At 42.0% G+C, this 19426-nt stretch overlaps 1 protein-coding gene across 1 annotated transcript; it reads left to right on the forward strand.

The window, feature by feature from the left end:
* The first annotated feature begins 12186 nt into the window (after positions 1–12186).
* LOC147930862 (uncharacterized) lies at positions 12187–12729 on the forward strand. The gene has a single exon (XM_087477062.1). The coding sequence runs from the start codon at positions 12187–12189 to the stop codon at positions 12727–12729; it is 543 nt and encodes a 180-aa protein (XP_087333188.1).
* Positions 12730–19426: the final 6697 nt, after the last annotated feature.

Genomic DNA, 19426 nt, shown 5'->3' on the forward strand with positions numbered 1-19426 from the left:
GAGGAGTTTTGGGTGGACATAGGGGTCTACTATTTGAGTGGTGATGCTGAGTTGTGGTGGAGATCAGTGGCTGCTAGGAGAGTGCAGCGGGAGATGACTTGGGCTGACTTCGTCTTGGAGTTCAACCGCAAGTATTTTCCTAGAGAGGCATTGGATCGGTTGGAGGTGCAGTTCCTTCAGTTGTCTCAGGGACACGGTCAGTGCGGGAGCTGGACTTGGAGTTCAGTCGACTTCTTTGTTATGGGGGCCGGGCTTTGGAGTCTGAGGAGGCTTAGATCAGGAGGTTTTTGAGGGCTCTACGTGATGATTTGAGAGTTCACTCTAGAGGGCGGAGTTATGCTACGCGTGCAGAGCTGGTTGAGACTGCAGCAGAGATTGAGGAGGATATCCGGGCACAGTCAGTGGCGGTAGCTCCAGCAGTTCAGCCTAGTAAGGCTCAGCAGCAGGGTGGTTATAGCATGGGCGGTAGGCCTGCACAGTGAACCAAGAGGAGGTGGGAGGCTACGCAGAAGCCGAGTGGTGCGAGTTGTTTCGGTTGTGGGAGCAAGGATCACAGGGTTGCTAGTTGTCCCAAGAGGATTGCTCCGACGGCGGGGCCTCGGGTATGTTATCATTGTAGGGAGACAGGGCACATCTGGCCTTTTTGTCCCAAGTTGCAGACGGCAGCAGTGGCAGCGTTGCAGCAGGTGCAGCCTGGAGGTCAGCAGGTGGCACGGATTGAGCAGGCGCCACGGGTTTACACGACAGCTGAGAATGGTGAAACTAGTGCCGGGGCGATCACATGTATAATTTCTGGTACTTAAGCTTTGTGAATTTTTAGTAGGTTCAGACTTTATGTTTTTCCTATGATAAAGTGTTAGGTTGTCAACACATGAGGTTTGTGTAGGGACCCTGTTGGTGGGCGGGTTTAAGTCCCATGTTATGTTTGATTCTGAAGCTTCTCATAGCTTCATTACTGCAGAGTGTGCAAAGTGTGCGGGGATCAGCGGGGATCCTGGAGAGCATGCAGGAGTTGTCAGAGTTGCGGGAGGCGAGTTCTTGAGAGTGATTGGACGAGCTAGAGGAATTGATATTCAGCTGGCAGGAGAGTTCTGGCCAGCGGTTTTGCTTATCAGTCCAGTGGAGTTATATGATGTTATTCTCGGGATAGATTGGCTGCATCGGCATAGGGTGCATTTGGATTGTCATCGGGGTAGGGTGGAGTTTGAGCGCCCAGGAGAGAAGTTGGTGTTTCAGGGTATTAGACCGACTTCAGGGAGTCTCGTGATCTAAACCATTCAAGCTGGGAAGATGATCGAGAAGGGCCGTGAGGCTTATCTGGTTACTATATCTATGCTAGAGTCAGTGGGGAAGTCTATGGTTAGTGGTATTCCGGTAGTGGAGGAGTATGAGGATGTGTTTCAGTCTTTGCAGGGATTACCACCATCTCGGTCGGATCCTTTTACCATTGAACTGGAACCGGGGATGATGCCGTTATCCAAGGCTCCTTACAGGATGGCTCCAGCAGAGATGGCAGAGTTGAAGAAGCAGCTAGAGGATTTGTTGAGTAAGGGATTCATCCGTCCTAGTGTATTACCGTTGGGAGCGCCGGTGTTGTTTGTGAAGAAGAAGGATGGGAGTTTCAGGTTGTGCATTGATTATCGAGGTTTGAACCGGGTCACTGTGAAGAACAAGTATCCGCTTCCTAGGATCGATGAGTTGTTGGATTAGTTGAGGGGTGCTACTTGGTTCTCTAAGGTAGATCTGGCGTCGGGTTATCATCAGATACCGATAGATGAGGCAGATGTGAGGAAGACTGCTTTCAGGACGAGGTATGGGCATTATGAGTTTGTGGTGATGCATTTCGGGTTGACTAACACGCCAGCAGCGTTTATGAGATTGATGAACAACGTATTTCAGGAGTTCCTAGACGTGTCTGTCATCATTTTCATCGACGATATCCTGGTTTATTCTAAGAGTCCTGAGGAGCATGCAGTGCTTTTGAGGGCAGTTATGGAGAAGCTGCGGGAGCAGAAGTTGTTTGCTAAGTTGAGCAAGTGCAGTTTTTGGCAGCGTGAGATGGGATTTCTGGGTCATATTGTGTCTACAGACAGGGTTTCTGTGGATCCAGAGAAGATTCAGGCTATCAAAGATTGGCCTAGACCGCAGAATGATACAGAGATCACGAGTTTTCTTGGATTGGCAGGATACTACATGAGATTTGTGCAGGGGTTTGCGAGCAGAGCACGTCCTATGACTAAGTTGACAGGGAAGGATGTTCCTTTTGTTTGGTCAGAAGAGTGTGAGGAAGGCTTTGCAAGCCTGAAGGAGATGTTGACTACTGCGCTAGTGTTGGCTTTGCCTGAGCAGGGAGAACCCTATGTGGTTTATACAGATGCATCTAGAGTTGGTTTGGGGTGTGTTTAGATGCAGCATGGGAAGGTGATTGCCTACGCTTTGCGGCAGTTGCGGGTGCATGAAGGCAACTATCCTACTCATGATTTAGAGATGGGTGCTGTAGTTTTTGCCTTGAAGATTTGGAGATCTTATCTTTATGGTGCAAAGGTACAGGTGTTTACAGATCATAAGAGCCTGAAATATATATTCACTCAGCCTGAGTTGAATTTGAGGTAGAGGCGGTGGATGGAGCTTGTGGCAGATTATGATTTGGAGATAGCCTATCATCCTGGTAAGGCTAATACGGTTGCAGATGCTATGAGTCGGAAGAGGGTAGATTCGGCTCAGGAGCAGGAGATGGAGTCTCTGGTAGGGGAGATCAGTGCTTTGAGCTTGTGTGCTATTTCACAGGAACCGTTGGGTTTGGAAGCAGTTGATAGAGCAGATCTTCTGAGTAGGGTGCGTTTGGCTCAGGAGAAGGATTTGGGGCTGGTGAATGCCTCTAAGGATGTGGATTCAGAGTATCAAGTCTCAGATAATGGTACTATCTTGGTGCACGGTCGGGTTTGTGTGCCCAAGGATGAGGAGTTGAGGTAGGAGATTCTGAGAGAGGCTCATGCGAGCAAGTTATCTATTCATCTAGGAGCGACTAAGATGTACCGTGACCTCAAGAAGTATTATCATTGGGTCAGGATGAAGAAGGATGTGGCTAGTTGGGTTTCGAGGTGCGATGTGTGTCAGCTAGTGAAGGCTGAGCATCAGGTTCCTGGCGGTTTACTGAAGAGTTTACCCAATCCTGAATAGAAATGGGATATGATCACAATGGATTTTGTGGTAGGATTACCAGTGTCACGGACTTTTGATGCTATTTGGGTCATCGTGGACCGGTTGACTAAGTCAGCACATTTTCTGGCCATTAAGAAGACTGATGGAGCAGCGGTCTTGGCTAAGAAGTATTTGAGAGAGATAGTCAGATTGCATGGGGTGCCAGCGAGCATTGTGTCTGATAGGGATTCTAAGTTTACTTCGGTGTTCTGGAAGGCATTTCAGGCAGAGATGGGCACTAAGGTGCATATGAGTACATCTTATCATCCCCATACAGATGGACAGTCTGAGATAGACAGTCTGAGAGGACGATCCAGACGCTGGAGGATTTGCTGAGGATGTGTGTGTTGGATTGGGGTGGCCATTGGGCAGATCACCTGAACCTGGTAGAGTTTGCTTACAACAACAACTATCAGGCGAGAATTAAGATGGCTCCTTATGAGGCTTTGTATGGGAGACCATGTCGTACACCATTATGCGGGACTCAGGTGGGGGAGAGGAGCATGTTTGGTGCTAGTTTTGTTCAGGAGACCTCTGAGAAGATTCGGGTTCTAAAGTTGAACATGAAGGAGGCTCAGGATAGACAGAGGAGTTATGCGGATATGAGGAGGAGAGATCTTGAGTTTCAGGTAGGAGACAGAGTGTACCTCAAGATGGCCAGGGTCCGAACAGGTCATTGTCAGAGACTAAGTTGAGTCCGAGGTATATGGGTCCATTCAGAGTGATAGAGCGGGTTGGACCAGTGGCATATAGACTGGAGTTACCCGAGGTTATGCGTGCATTCCATAAGGTTTTCCATGTGTCTATGTTGCGGAAGTGTCTCCGTGAGGGTGAGCGAGTGTTGGCTAAGATTCCTGAGGATCTTCAGCCTAACATGACTTTGGAGGCGAGACCAGTGAGGGTTCTCGAGAGGAGGATCAAGGAACTTCATAAGAAGAAGATTCCTTTGATGAGAGTCCTGTGGGACTGTGATGGTTTTAAGGAGCAGACTTGGGAGCCTGAGGCGAAGATGAAAGCAAGGATCAAGAAGTGGTATGAGAAGCAAGCCGCGACTTGAGCTTGTTTAGCCTGGTTCCATCTATAATCCGTGGCTGGAGCGAGAATGGAGTATTCGAGCCCATCTCTCTTGTTTACTCGGTTGCTTGGGATGGTTCGTTGTGCGACTCAGTAACAAGATGAGGTGGTGTTCGGGATACAAAGTTTTCGTGAGGCGGGGTTTTTGGGGGAAAGTTTTTCTAAAATAGAAGTTTCCAAAAGTGGAAAGTTTCCAAAAATAGAAAGTGCTAAATATGGAAAGTTTTACGGGAGTTAGAATTTGTCCATTTTAGCGGTGGAAAGCCTTGGAGGGGCTTGTGTGTGGCCTTAGTGGCGGACTTTTGAGTCAGTGTGCCGTGTGTGGCGGTCTTTTTAGACATTGTGTGGCCTTTGTGGCGGGCTGTTTAGCCGTGTATGGCCTTTGTGGTGGGCTGTTTAGCCGTGTGTGGCCTTTGTGGCGGGCTGTTTAGCCAATTGCATGGCCTTTGTGGCGGGCTGTTTAGCCCGAGTGTCTTTGTGATGGTCCTTCGGGACAGATGGTCTTTGTGATGGTCCTTCGAGACGAGTGGCCTTCGTGGCGGTCCTCTTTAGGACATTTGTTTGGCCTTGGTGGCGGTCCTCTTTAGGAAATTTGTTTGGCCTTGGTGGCGGTCCTCTTTAGGACATTTTTTTTGGCCTTGGTGGCGGTCCTCTTTAGGACATTTTGTTTGGCCTTGGTGGCGGTCCTCTTTAGGACATTTTTTTTGGCCTTGGTGGCGGCCCTTGTGGCGTGTATATGATCCTTGTGTGGTCATGAGGTATTCCAGTGAGGGGATATGTGGTTGGTAGGACATTGAGATGTTTTACGCGAGCCATGGGAAGGAAACCTGGATAGGGATAGGACTCAGACGTGTTCAGAATTGTTTGCTCACGGCTCGTGGGGGACATAGGTTCTCCTAGTACTGCCATATTCAGAGACTTTGTGGCTTGGGAGTATGGTTTGTATATCGACTTCGGATGACGGTCCGGAGGCGCGCTGTAGGGTGACGACCCGAGAGACGATTTTGGATTTTTCCTTATATATATATTATGGCATGCGGGTTTAGGCCTGATGAGGAGCCAACATTGGCATGCAGACTTAGGTCTGATGAGGAGCCAATGAAAACTCAAGGTTTAGGCCTATGAGTAAAGGAAATTCCAAAAAGTCAAGAGCAAATAACGCCTGGAGCGTGAGTCTATCGCCTGGAGGTGATCTTCTGTAGATCGGTCGGAGGAGTGCGGGCCGTGGAGACGGTCGCACGGGAGTCCTTGGCTGATGGTCGTTCGAGATTCGAGGACGAATCTAGTTTGGTGGGGGAGAATTGTAACATCCGCGAACCGGAATTCCGGTTTAGGATGTGCATCGATCGATGCAGGTGGAGCATCGGTCGATGCTGGTTCAATTTCGTGCGTTTTGGGTAAAGGGGAAAGGAAAACCCTTAAGTCGTTATTTTGGTCTCATTAGACGACTTTAGCCGTTTTTGAGAAACAAAAGGAAGAGAGAGCTGTTCTTGAACTTTTTGGTGATTTCTGGAGATTTGTGGCGTTTCTTGGTGAGATCTGTAGCTGGAATCGTTGTAGGAGCTTCCTAGGAGCTTGTTCTTGTTTGTTAGAGGTTCAGATTCTTCTGTGGCAAAGGTAAGTGCATGACCATGGCTTATCTAAGCTAGAGAACTCTTTAATCTGCTTGTTGTGTGATGTTAGGCTTGTTAGATCATTGCTATGGACGTTAGGAAGCTTTCTTGTGGCTTGGGATCGAGTCTTGTGGTTGTAGGAATGAAGATCCGGCGAGAAGCTTTGGGGAAAACACGATGCTCGACGTTACGTCGGTCGATGCATATCTTGCGTCGGTCGATGCATATCTTGCGCCGGTCGATGCAAGTGTGAGGACGGCACGTAAAACTCTAGGGTTTTCGTATTACGTCGAGCATGCGTCGGTCGATGCAGATAGGGTGTCGGTCGATGCAAGTTACACTTGCATCGGTCGATGCAGCTTCAGTGTCGGTCGATGCATCCCCATGTGGCGTCGGTCGATGCTTGTTGGTGTCGGTCGATGCACAGTCCTGGTTTGTTATTATTGGTTGTTGATTGTTGCTTGATGGTTAGAGATGGCTCTATTGCTTGTGTGTATAGCCCAATAGATGGGAGGATTGCCTTACTGAGTGTTTATAAAATACTCATGCATTGCAATATGTGTTTGTGGTGCAGGTAAAGGCAAAGTGTGATCGTGAAATCAAGGCAATGAAGAGGAGGATGTTCTAGGGACTCGGTTTTATGTTGTCTGGCATTGCTAGGTTGCTAGAGTTGGGTCATTAGAACATTTCTAGGTTGCTGGTTCTATGATTTATGTTATTTGATTATTGGATATTGTTGATGTTATGAATATTGGTTATTATATTTATTGGATATTATTTATTGGATATTGGTATTGTTATTCCGCTGTTGGTTGTGGTTGTGGTTGTGGTTAGGTGGCTAGTGGATATGAGACCACTAGTTGTAGTTATTTATTATATTATTATTTATTATTTATTATTTAGAAAAAAAAAGGTTGGTCGTTTCAATTATTATAAACAAACTGGTACAACTTATTAATATAAACAGATATTAATAAGTTTTGTAATGAATTCTGGCTCATCCTCCGAATATTTTTATCTTGGATTTGTGAAATTAATTTATAACAAAAATAAATTATTGTGTTGTATATAAACCGCAGATTAAATCGTAGAATTAACAATCAAAATACAATTATACAATCTTAAACTTCAAATAAAACGTAAAAATTAACTAACAATTACAATTTAAAATTTAATAGTATAAAAAAATAATTCCGCGGTGTACCGCGGATTAAAATCTAGTAAGGTTAACGAAACGAACCATAAAATATAAATAATTACTTTAATAAATGTGCATCAGTTCGCTGACAAACCACATCTAATATCATTAATATATATATACATATTTTTTTGTCATCTGATATTGTCATCTGATAATACTATAAAACTTGAAAAGATACATTGTGAATTACAACTTATACCCGCAGAAAATAAATATATCCCTAGAGTTTACAGCTCAAAAAAGAGAAACTAAGCCGACGAACAACAAAAAGTTCCTAAAAACCAAGCCGGCGGAAAATAAAATTATCTGGAAACTAAGACTTATCGAAAGGAGAGAAAAAAACTAGAAATGCAAAGCAGATAATATCAATACCAAAATCGAAAGAGGAGGAGTCCTAAACCTAAATGCAGAAGTAACTAGGCAAATTTTTAAAAAGGATAGAACCAAAGAATATAAAAACTTCTTCTTCTGAAACACCTGCGAATGCAAATTATCACGAATGCACATGGCCAACTCTTAGATAACATCTACCTCCTCGTATCACAATGAGAGACAATCTCTCGAGAAACAAGGACAACATAACCCGGCAAGTAAAGAGCACTCATAGAAAGTCATAGAGCCTCAAAAGCTAACTGATACGTCTAACATAACAAGGACGACGACTGATACGTCTCTTAACGTCTAACTGGAGTCCGCCAAAAAGCTAACTGATCTACTCAGATCACGAAAGCAGGGACAAGGAGCAGGAAAACTTCTCGAAAAGACACCAATCACAGGATCGAGACTAACGAAGGATCAAACTAGTTAACACACATTGTGAATACCAAGGAGAAGAAATCTCTTTAAACTTTGAAGACTACCACAACCAAGAACTTAATCACGAAACTTCTCTAAGAAAGAAGTCGAACCTGCAAGGACCACAAACTGGAACGAAGAAACAATGAACGGGAGGAAAGGCAAAGGGTTGACGAAACTGACGAGGATCCACAACCAAACCACAACTGCATCTTAGAAACGAAGATAAGAACAAGAGCAACTACAACATCTGAGACAGGAACAAGCAAACCACAATGGCATTTATTCTTCAAACCAACCGTTGATCTATGATCCGGCATCATCATCTTTACTTGTAATCACATATCCTCACAGATATGGCTGCTCTAACCGCTTCCTCAATACAATCACAGACTGAACATGAATCAACCATAATACTCCCCAATCAAAGGCCAACACCACTGCAACCAACACTAAACACCTAAACCAAGCTAAGAGACGGAGGAGAAGTATGGGAGAGTTAGCTTACTCAATCAGTTGACCACAAAAGCCCATGGCCACAAAAACGAGAAGCACCATAGGAGACTTCTCCTAAAACCGCTGGGGGAGGAAGAGCAACACTCCAAAGAATGCCGACCAAGCCTCACCGTGAAGACCATCTAAAAATTGAGCTTACTAACATCCCCATCAATCCACCAGATCTAAGCGATGCGAAGCAAACAAACAACAAATAAACGAAACGCAGAGAAACATAGGCCCTCTCATAGTTACGGTAAAGAGCGCCAGTCACCGGAGAAGGCAAACGGAGGTCTGAATTTTTGGGCGATGCGTAGGACAAACTTCGTTAAGGGAGGAGCTTTTTTTTTTTGTCGAATGATATAATTTACTAAACAAGGAGGTTTTTTTTAATATATATAGATATTTATCAAATGAAAACTGTAAAGAAAATTTAATGTGAACATACATAACTTTAATCTATCTAAGTAAAACTAATGAACTTTAATATCTTAAAATGAAGCCAAAAACCATGAGATTAATAATTGATATGCTCAAATTAAACCCTAGAGCTACTCTCTCAAATTAAGAGATCAATGTAGTACTTAGGGATCAAATTCCACAAGGACTCAAGTTTACACAATAATTTATAGATTTTTTTTAATTAAGCTAAACAAATTGATTTAAATTAAGAAAAGCAATGCAAAATATTAAATAAAAGCTTGTGAAAATTCAATGGATCAAAAAGCTAGGTCTAGGGAATTTCTCAAGAAATTACAAATAATTAAATCAATCAATAAATTAGGATTCAAGCAATTAAAATCAGATCTAGAACTCTAAATACTTTCGTAAAATAAATCAGTTCTCACTACAAATATTATCTAAATTTAAAACCAGAAAATCCAAATCTCTTTGTAAAATTCAAGGTTAAAAATCAGCTTTGAATACAGGTTTAGATTGTTCACAAAATTACTAAATCAAATCTCTTTGCAAGAAGTAATTTTGCTCATCAAAAAGTTTTATCAGGAAAATCAATTATATTCTCATATCAGTTTATTTTCCTAGGTTATTAATTCTAGGTGATCAATCAAGAATTAATATGAAGAACAACCTATGATGAAGATCTAGAAAGATAATGAATCCTAAATAAACAGATCTAATAAATCATAAAATCCCTGTGAAAAAACCCTGAACCTAACAAGCAAACTACTCAGACATGTTTAATAAAGAACAAATCATCATTCTGAATAATAAGCAATAGAAATTAAAAGAGTAAAGAGGGAGTTTAGGAATTCTTTTCTCTACAAAGTAGTTCAGATCTCTCTCTCCCAAAGCTCTCAAAATCTCTCAAACAATAAAAGCTGCTAGAATAAAACTTCAGTGTTTGTAAAACCTAAAAACACTATTTATATGTCTTAAAACACGTCAGGGACTTGTGTTGCAATTGTGGAAAACTTTGGGTAAATTTGTGAATCTTCCAAAACTTGGCTTCTTTCGTAGACAAAACAGGGTGTCGACCGACACCAAGGTGGTGTCGATCGACACCATCACTCTGAATCGAATCCAACTTCTCTTCTTTGATGAATTGCTCCAAAATATCTCTAATTGCTCCATTTTGCTCATTTCATGCCAAAATCCTATAAAACCTGTAAAAACTTTCAAAGAACCTAAAAACACATCTAAAGACTCTAAAGACTTCTTATATCATGGTTAAAAACCATAAAAACCATGATATATCAATAATCATGAGATGGATAAGAAATGGATGTATAGAGCATGAGTTATATAAAGAGTGTCTAGTTGGAAAAAGATACACACAAATTTAATGGTTGGTTGTTTATGAGACCTTCTCACATACATGTTGAAAATTTTGTATTTGCTTTTGTCCTTGTTGTAGTGGTTCAAAACTGGGATATTTTACCAACTAAATTCCCAGGGCTACACACTTGTGTCGATCGATGCATGCTCAACATTTCCCGAAATTCCTAATTGCATCGACCGACACCTCCATATGGCATCGATCGATGCTCATAGGTTTTATCGACATGTCCTCGCACTGTGTCGATCGACACTGATGCCGAGCATCGTCTTTCTACGAGCTCTATCGTAGATCTCCAACTCCAAACGCCTCCAAAGTGGCCGAGACTTCCCTAGAACCACACAAAAAGCCACAGAAAACCACAAAACAACCACACCCAAGCAAGAAAATCCATCAAACAACACATAAACACAAAGAATCAGAAACTCTCAAGCTTAGATAAACCATGGTCATGCGCTCATCTTTGCCAAAGAAGATTCTGACTCTAAAACTGACGAATCCACACTCCTAGCAAGCTTCTCTCACGATCCTAGCTTCAGATCTCTCAAGAACAGCTAGCAATCTTCCCATAAACTCACAAAAACTCTCAACAAACGCTTTCTCTCTTTTCTTTCTCTGGAAACAACAAAAAGGAGGCTGCTTACAAGCCTAGGTCGACTTCCCAATCTTATATATCTTGGTTTAATTTCCACTTAAACAAACCACATTGAACCGATGATTAAAACAAACCGATCAAATCCAATTTAGGCTGTGTCGATCGATGCACCTACTGTGTCGATCGACACACCTCCCTAAACTGACCAGACCGGTTTGCGGATGTTACAATATCAAAAAAATGCTATCGTATGGGTGACACCTACCATGGCTGCCGATATCATAGCATTTGTGATTTCGCTATGAAATATCTATAATAGCTGTTTTTATGGGATAATATTGTACATATCTCTTGCAGTGTATCTCCCACTATTTTTGTGATTGCTACAAAAGAATATATCCAATATGTTCAATTGCATGTTTGCTTTGGGACACATAGGATATCATCCTCTGGGAAGGAACCCTGATCTCTCATTTGGCTTTAGCTGATGATCTCATGATTTTCTTTGATTGGAGGGGGGGGGGGGGATCAATTCTCTACAAGAGATTGCTTCATTGTTGGATAACTTCAAGTGTCTTTCATGTTTAAGCATGAATAGAGACAAATCCACTCTCTTTGTTGCTGAAGTCTCTAGAGAATTAAGCGATCAGCTGTCTCAACAATGTTATCAAATTGGTCCATTTCCAGTGAGATATCTAGGTATTAATCTTCTACACCATAAGTTGAGGAAATCTGATTATTCTCCTTTGCTGGATAACATTAAGTCCCGTTTCACTTCTTGGTCCTCCAAGATTCTCTTTTTTGTTGGTAAACTCCAACTTATTTCAGCAGTGATCTGGTCATCGGTATTTGCTCTCCCAAAAGGATGTCTTTGAGCCATTAAATCAATGTGTAATGATTTCCTATGATCTGGAGATATAGAAAAAGGGCCTCAGCAAAAGTATCTTGGAAGGATATTTGTCTGCATAAGAAGGAGGGTGGACTAGGTCTCAGAAATTTCAAAGTGTGGAACAAATTTTTGAATATGAAGCTTGTATGGTTGTTATTTACGAATAATGGATCACTCTGGATCGCCTGGATGTTGGAGAATATGTTCAAAAACAGTAATTATTGGATTGCGGAAGACAGTCAGGGCGCATCTTGGATGTGGATATTTATAATTGCTCTGAAACCTATGATAAAATAGTTCTTGGAAGTTGGGATGCACAATAGGGGATGAAAAATCTGCTAGTTACTGGTATGATAATTGGAGTAGCTTGGGTCCTGAGATTAATGTACTTGGTAATAATGGTCCGAGGCTAATGGGAATTCCCATGATGCGATTGTTGCTAAAGGGATTGGTCCACAAGGTTGGAGACTTCCTTCTCACAGGACCATAAACCCTTTTCTCCTATCTAATTGAAATTCTTTAACCATGGTGGATCCTCCATTGGAATCATTAGGACCTAATTTGTATTCCTGGGGTCCGAAAGGCAATAGAAAAGGTTACTTTAACACAAAAATCACTTGGGAAGCTGTGAGACCTTCCTCTGGTGTTAAGGCATGGAGTAAGGCTATTTGGTTTAAGAGAGGAATTCCTAAACATTCGTTTACGTTCTGGGTTGTAAATCTCAATAGGCTGTATGTGAAATCGAGATTGTGCAATTGGGGTATGACTACAAATACTGAATGTGTGTTATGTTCAGATGGAATGGAGAACAGGGAGTACTTGTTCCTTCACTGTAGATACTCTCTCCAGCTGTGGAGTATGGTTCTGCCCAGATTAGGTCTCCCAAATCTCATCTTTATATCTTGGAAGATCTTGATTACCTGGCTCTTAGGAAACACTAATGATTTACCTTCCACTCTGAAGAAACTGGTCACCCAAGCCACTGTTTATCATATATGGAAAGAGCATAATTCTCGCTATCATGGAGGCACTCACTCTTCCCCTGATACTCTGTTTCGAGCTCTCTAGACTGAATAAACAGAGATATCTTGCTCGCTTGAAACAACTGATCCCATTTTTTTTTTAACATGCATGACATTCAACTAGTGATCCCATAATTACTAACATCCTAACAACAATCAACAACAACGGATAACATAAGAAATATCAATAATCCAATAAAATAACTCCAATAATGAATAACCAAATACCAAACTCTAACAATTCATAATCCAACAATGTCAAAAAACAACCCATCCTTTTTTTTTTCTTTTTAACATGACATTTAACTAGTGATCCCATACTCACTAACATCCTAACAACAATCAACAACAGCGGGTAACATAAGAAATATCAATAATCAAATAAAATAACTCCAATCATGAATAACCAAATACCAAAGTCTAACCATTCATAATCCAACAATATCAAGAAGCAAATAACCATCATCCTAACAATGTTCTATGACCCAACTCTAGCAGCCTAACAGAAGTCAAACCACAAAAAATCGAGCCTCTAGAACTTCATCCTCTTCATCGCTTTGATTCCATGATCACACTTTGCCTTTACCTGCACCACAACACAAAAGAGATGCATAAGTCTTTTCAGAAATACTTAGTGAGGCAATCCTCCCATCTACTGGGTTATACACACAAGTAATAAGATTTCAAAGCAACAAACAACAATCACAAGCAAGTCATAATCAAGCCAAACCACAAAAGAACACATGTCAGCCGTCTGTTGAGAACCGGTGTCGACCGACACACGTCTAGTGTCGACCGATGCACCTCCCCTGCATCGACTGATGCAGCGCTCCATGTCGACCGATGCACTCCTTGCATCGACTGACACTCGCATCAATTACTCGCGAACCATCGCAATTTGCGTGGACCAACACCCTCCTGGCATCGATCGATGCAATTGTGCTAGCGCCGATTCTAGATGCCATCATCGACCGCAACTCGTCTTCCAATGCCACCACTCGTCCAAGAACATCACAACAGCCAAAACAGGCCATAGGTAACACGAAAAGCACAACAAATAAGGAATCAACCATCAAATCATAGAGGAAACACAGAAACTCAGATATTTCATGCTCAGATAAGCCATGATCTTGCACTCACCTTTTAACACAAAGATTCTGACTCTATAAGCACGAAACAACACCAAAGCAAGCCTCAACACGTCCTCAACCTCAGATCTCCACTACTAAAGAAGAATCTCTCAAGAACAATCACCAAAATTCAAAGAAACTCACTGAAAAAAATTCTCTCTTCTTTCTCACTCTTTTGGAACAACAAAAGACTAAAACTCCACCATAGGCGTCGAGTTTTCCCCTTTGATACACGAGCCTAGTGTTTCCATCAACCAAACGGCGCCAAACCAGAGAATATAGAACTAACCCGAACACAAACTGCACAGTTGCATCGATCGATACACTCCCGTAGCGTCGATCGATGCACGAACCGGAAATTCGGTTTGCATGTGTTACATCGCTCATCAACACTACAGAAAAGGAAATGGACTACTATCTAAATGGCTTGTCCATCTACCAAGATGATTTGCTTCAGTTAGTTTATTCAATTATTTCTGTTTCGTATTGTGTATCACTTGTAGGCTTTTTATTTATTTTTAGGCTATAATTACTACTTACTAGTATTAACTATTAACTCTTCTAAACCTCAAGTTTAATTTTGGTAATATAATTAACAGTTTTCAAGAATATATATATATATCCTACCCCCTATTCCAAAAATCGGTCAAATCAGCCGATTACACGGCGTGTAATCGCTAGGTACCAAGGGGCCACCGTGATTACACCCTAATCGGAAAAAAAAAATTCGATTTTGATTTGATTTTCTACTTAAATATGATGTTAAGTGTGAAGATCTACTATTTCTATGTTATATTTAATTAAAAACAAGATAAAATGGGTAGAAACAGAGCAAAAAAAAAAGTCGGCGGCTATAGATTAGGGTTTTACAGTGCTGGATCGTATGGAGAAGACGACATTGAAATTATGGTTTTGCCCTTGTTCATTAAAACTAAAAAATGGACAAAATAGTTAAAGAGAGGAGTCAAACTCGCGACCATAACCATTATTAATGAGTCTTAAACCGTTTGAGCTGTCAAACATTTTTGTAAGATAGTGATAAACAATCTATATAACCCTGAATTTGATATATTTTATTATTTATTATATAAAATACTAAAAAACCCTAAAATTAGTCCTGATTAAACCTCGATTTAAATCCGATTTTCCATGTAATCGCTAGGTCTTGCCTCACCGCCCGACTAACGCCTAGCGATTTTTAAAACATGGATCCTACCTATTGATTTTGTTTCATGCTTACTTCTTTTTTTTCTTTAATCAACAAAATATTATCTCAAACGAGCCAATTGAATAAAAAATTGTTTACAAACAAAACATGCTTACTTTTCTCTTTTACTTGAAATTTAAAATATACATGTAAGCAGCTTTTATTTAAAATTTGACTCTCGAAAATTTTTATTTTCTAAATAATAATTTAATTTTCTGTAAAATTTCTTAACGGGCTATTGGGCCAGGCCGAATAAGCAGTTACAATACCGGTAAGGTGTTCAAATGGGATGGTAAAACTTAAGTCAAACATAACTGATTGTTAGATGATGATGGTGATTTAGTGTAAACTTGTTAGACACTAAGATCAAATTTGATGCTAAAGTAAGCTTTCATTGGCCATCTTCATTTAGAACTTGAAATTTTCGTTGCACTAGCTAAAAAATGTTTGTGAAATATCCGAACCAAACCTTAGTGTCTTTCATTTGTAGCTTAGCCAATATAAGTACAAGTTATAACTATAAGAAACCATGACCTTTGTGGGAAGATCCTCTCAGAAGAATCTTGACGAAGATTAATATTGTTCTTCTTCTATCATTTAAAATAAATGTATGAGTGTACTGGTATGTTTATATATATATATTCCTATCCTGTATATATGTGTGTTTGTGAATTTGTGTGTCTGGTGCATGTTTGGACTAACATATGTAGATGCTTTTTTGTTCTGCATGTTATGGACCAAACATGCTTTTTTTTTTCTTTCTTTTGGATGGGAAGCTTTACACAAAGATAAAGCAATAAAGAATGATCGGAAAGAATGGCAGTAAAGAGTAAAGAATGCTTTGATACATCTCATTGATCATTCTCGTTTCCTTTATAAATTAGTTTTCTTGTCCCTTGACTTGTGAATCAAGAATTGCAATAGAAGATGCTGAAGGCGACGGCGTTCTTGGTTTGACCTAGCGAAGATTTGGTGGCGTTTTTGGGTGTAAATTGGGGAATTTCTTCGGATCTTCTGGATCCTCTGGCGATTTGTTCAGGATCTTTGGGGTTTCGTTGGTATAATTTGGGATGGAGGTCCACGATTCCCTCGATTACGAGAACAGTGGTTCGATATGGTCAATCATTTGGGGGATATCTCTGTGGGATCCGTGGTTAACTTTGGCAAATGGGAATCTCTTTGATGCTCTCCGGGATTTGGATATCTCAGAGAGTTATAAGGAGGATCGCGGATCTGGAGATCGTATTCTCTCTCTTATGCGAACGCGGATTTACAGGGGTTGTAGTTTGCCGTTTCTGGTCTCCTGTTTGGTTGATTTTGAGTCCGAAATTAGGTCGTATGGGGCTGTATCTTTGGTTGATTGTTTCTTTAAGAGCGGATCTGGTCTGGCTCTGTTTCTCTCTTGTGATGTTATTGCTTGGGGATTTCAGAGATTGGGATCTCGTAGTCTGAGATTTAGGTCGGATATGGTTATTGATACGGATTGTCACAGCTGCGTGAGAAGGATGTATGGGAAACTATCTCGATTTGGTCGATCTTTACGTTTAAGGGTGGTGGAGCAGGGTGTGTGGAGCAGGATGCGAATCTTTCCTTTTTTTTATCTCGGGGAATCAATTCTTATCATCGCGGATCCTCCTTCAGTATTTTCGAGATTGGAGTTTAATGGTTTGCGGGATTGTTTGGTGGAGGTTTCGCTATAAAAGGAGGATGGGAACCACTTGGTTTAGACACTGCTTTCTCGCTTATCTTCTTCTCATATTGTTTTTGGTTATAACGGGTTTCAGAGCTATTTTCTCGAGAGTGTTCTTTTGGTTTGTGATGTCGCAAGTGAGTCTTGTGGGAAAGGGCTTAGCGGGTCAGAAAGAGGGGGAGGTGATGCCGAGGCAAAGAATTAAAATTTCTTATTTTGATAACTCAGCTATCATTGCGGGTTACTCAAAAACTGTGGTTGGGAGGTGCTTCAACCCACAAATGCAGGACATGAAATCTTTGTTGATCATGCTGCCTCGTATTTGGCAGGTTGAGGGGAGAGTTGCGGGTGCTGATCTAGGGTGAGGCAAGTTTCAGTTCGACTTCGACGAGGAGGCGGACATTGGTGAGGTTTTGTCAAAGGAACCGTATCACTTCGATTCATGGATGGTGTCCTTGGTGAGGTGGACACCAGTTGTGGATCCCAACTATCCTTCATCACTCAAGTTTTGGGTCAGGATCTCGGATATTCCAATCCAGTTCTGGGCAGAACCCCTCTTTAGGGACATTGGTTCTGATTTGGAGGTAGTGGAGGAGGTCGATATTGACAGAGGCAGGGTGCGAGTGACCATCGATGGTCTTAAGCCTCTCTGCTTCGAAACGGATATAGAATTTTTCAATGGGGAAGTCACGGTGGTCAAGCTGTTCTATGAGAGGTTGCATGGATGGTGTAAGAAGTGTAGCAGTCTTTTTCATGCTGAGGAAGTTTGTCCCCTTGGGAAGGGAAAGAGTTTGTCTTCAAGTCTTCCCCTCTCAGAAGAGAAGCATGATGAGGGCCAGTTTATGAGCTATAAAGGGGCGGTTCTGGCAGATGTGCGCAGGGGTTCTTCTCATGGGGGTGGTTCTTCTTATGGTGGAGTTTCTAAGGGGCATCACAATGGGTCTCACCATGGGGGAGCTAAACCTAGAGCTGAGTCTTATTCAGGATCTTCGTCTCGAAGAAAGGGTTCGTCCAAGGGAGTTTCTGGGCCGGGTATTCCACAGGAACACCGGGGAAGACAAGGGCTACCTCGGGGTCAGGCTCGGCAACAAGTTGCCCCAGTTTTGCCGCCAGTTCTGGAGGAGATAGGGGAGACAGCGGTGGGACAGCAGAAACAAAAATCTGCCAAGAAGGCTTTATTCCAGGATTCTACAGTTGAGGAAGGGTCAAACAGTAACACTGGGTTGGTGGAGAGTCCTCGTGAGGAAGGTCAGATCCTTGATGGTCCCTCTGCTGCTGTGGGAATTGAGGGCTTAAGACCACTGCCGGTTATCCCTCCTATGGCTACAGTTGGTGATACGATCGTCCAGGAAAAACCGGGTGCGGAGCAGGAGGGGTTTGTTCTTGATGGTTCTAGTGCTGCAATGGTTGTTGAGACAGTTTCGAGTGTCTCTAGTGCTGATGTCCCAGAGCAAGGGATTTTGGTTTGAGGATAATACACTTGTAGAGGGTCTCGGTAGCGGGGGTTTGGGTCTCCAAGATACTGCTGTCGTTGATAAGGAACCCATGGTGGGGGGAGAGTCTGCTGGGGAATTGTTTGATATGGAGGAAGATGATCTTTTGGCTGATGAGGGGATTGACAAGGATCAGGAGGTCTCGGATGGTGCAGGAGATGGCTTTGTGGTTCCGACTAGTGGTGACATACAGGTTGTGCAAGGTGCGATAGGGAAGAAAGGGAAAGGGCATTTGTTTCTTAGGGGGGTCAGCACAAAGAAGCGGAATGCAAATTTACTTCTGTCACCAAGGCGACGACCACCTTTATCTGTTTCGACACTTGGGGATACCGAGCAAACTCTAAAGGCACAGGAAGGGCCTAAGGGAGGTCACGGTGGGTCAAAGCCACCAAAACCAATGGTTTTTAAATGAATATTATGAGTTGGAATTGTCAAGGTCTCGGAAATAAGGCCACAATAGGAAATCTCCAGGACTTATGGAATAAACATAGGCCAGATTTTTTATTTTTAATGGAAACAAAGCAATGTTTTTCTTTTTTGGAGCAATTTGTAGGCCATTTTGGCTATAAAATTTAAAAACTGTGGAACCGATTGGTTGTAGTGGAGGTTTGGCTCTCTTTTATAATAAAGATGCTTTTGATGTGTCAATTTTATTTGAGTCAAATCGTTTAATTGATGTTGAGGCTGTCTACAACGGTCGCGTGATTCATCTCACCTTTATTTATGGGGACCCTGTCCCGAAAAATCGGGATTTAGTTTGGGAACGTTTATTGAGAATTAACTCCAATCGGTCGACTCCTTGGTTTATTGTTGGAGATTTCAATGAATTAACCGGAAATCATGAGAAGAGAGGGGGTAAACTCCGTCATGCTTCCTCGTTTCTTTCCTTTAATGGGATAATTCGGGATTGTGGTTTTTTGGAATTTCCATATCTTGGAGATAGTTTGTCGTGGAGGGGTTGGCGGGATAAAAAACCAATCCGTTGTCGATTGGATAGGGCCTTGGGGAATGAGGACTGGCATGATTTCTTTCCGGATACGGTCACAGAATATTTACCAAGGATTGCTTCGGATCATGCTCCGCTTATGGTCAATATAGGTGCCAAGAGATCGCGAGGGAGACGAGCTTTTATGTTTGACCATTGTTGGATCGGTAAGGCGGGTTTGATGGAGACTATTTCGTAGGGTTGGAATGGGGAACAACATGAGGGTCCGACATCTTTT

Source organism: Camelina sativa, chromosome 12, assembly GCF_030686135.1.
Source record: "Camelina sativa cultivar CO46 ecotype springtype chromosome 12, ASM3068613v1".
NCBI lineage: Eukaryota > Viridiplantae > Streptophyta > Magnoliopsida > Brassicales > Brassicaceae > Camelina > Camelina sativa.

Coding starts and splice junctions, on each gene's coding strand:
- LOC147930862 (XM_087477062.1), top strand. CDS start 12,187: ATGGTGGATCCTCCATTGGAATCATTAGGACCTAATTTGTATTCCTGG.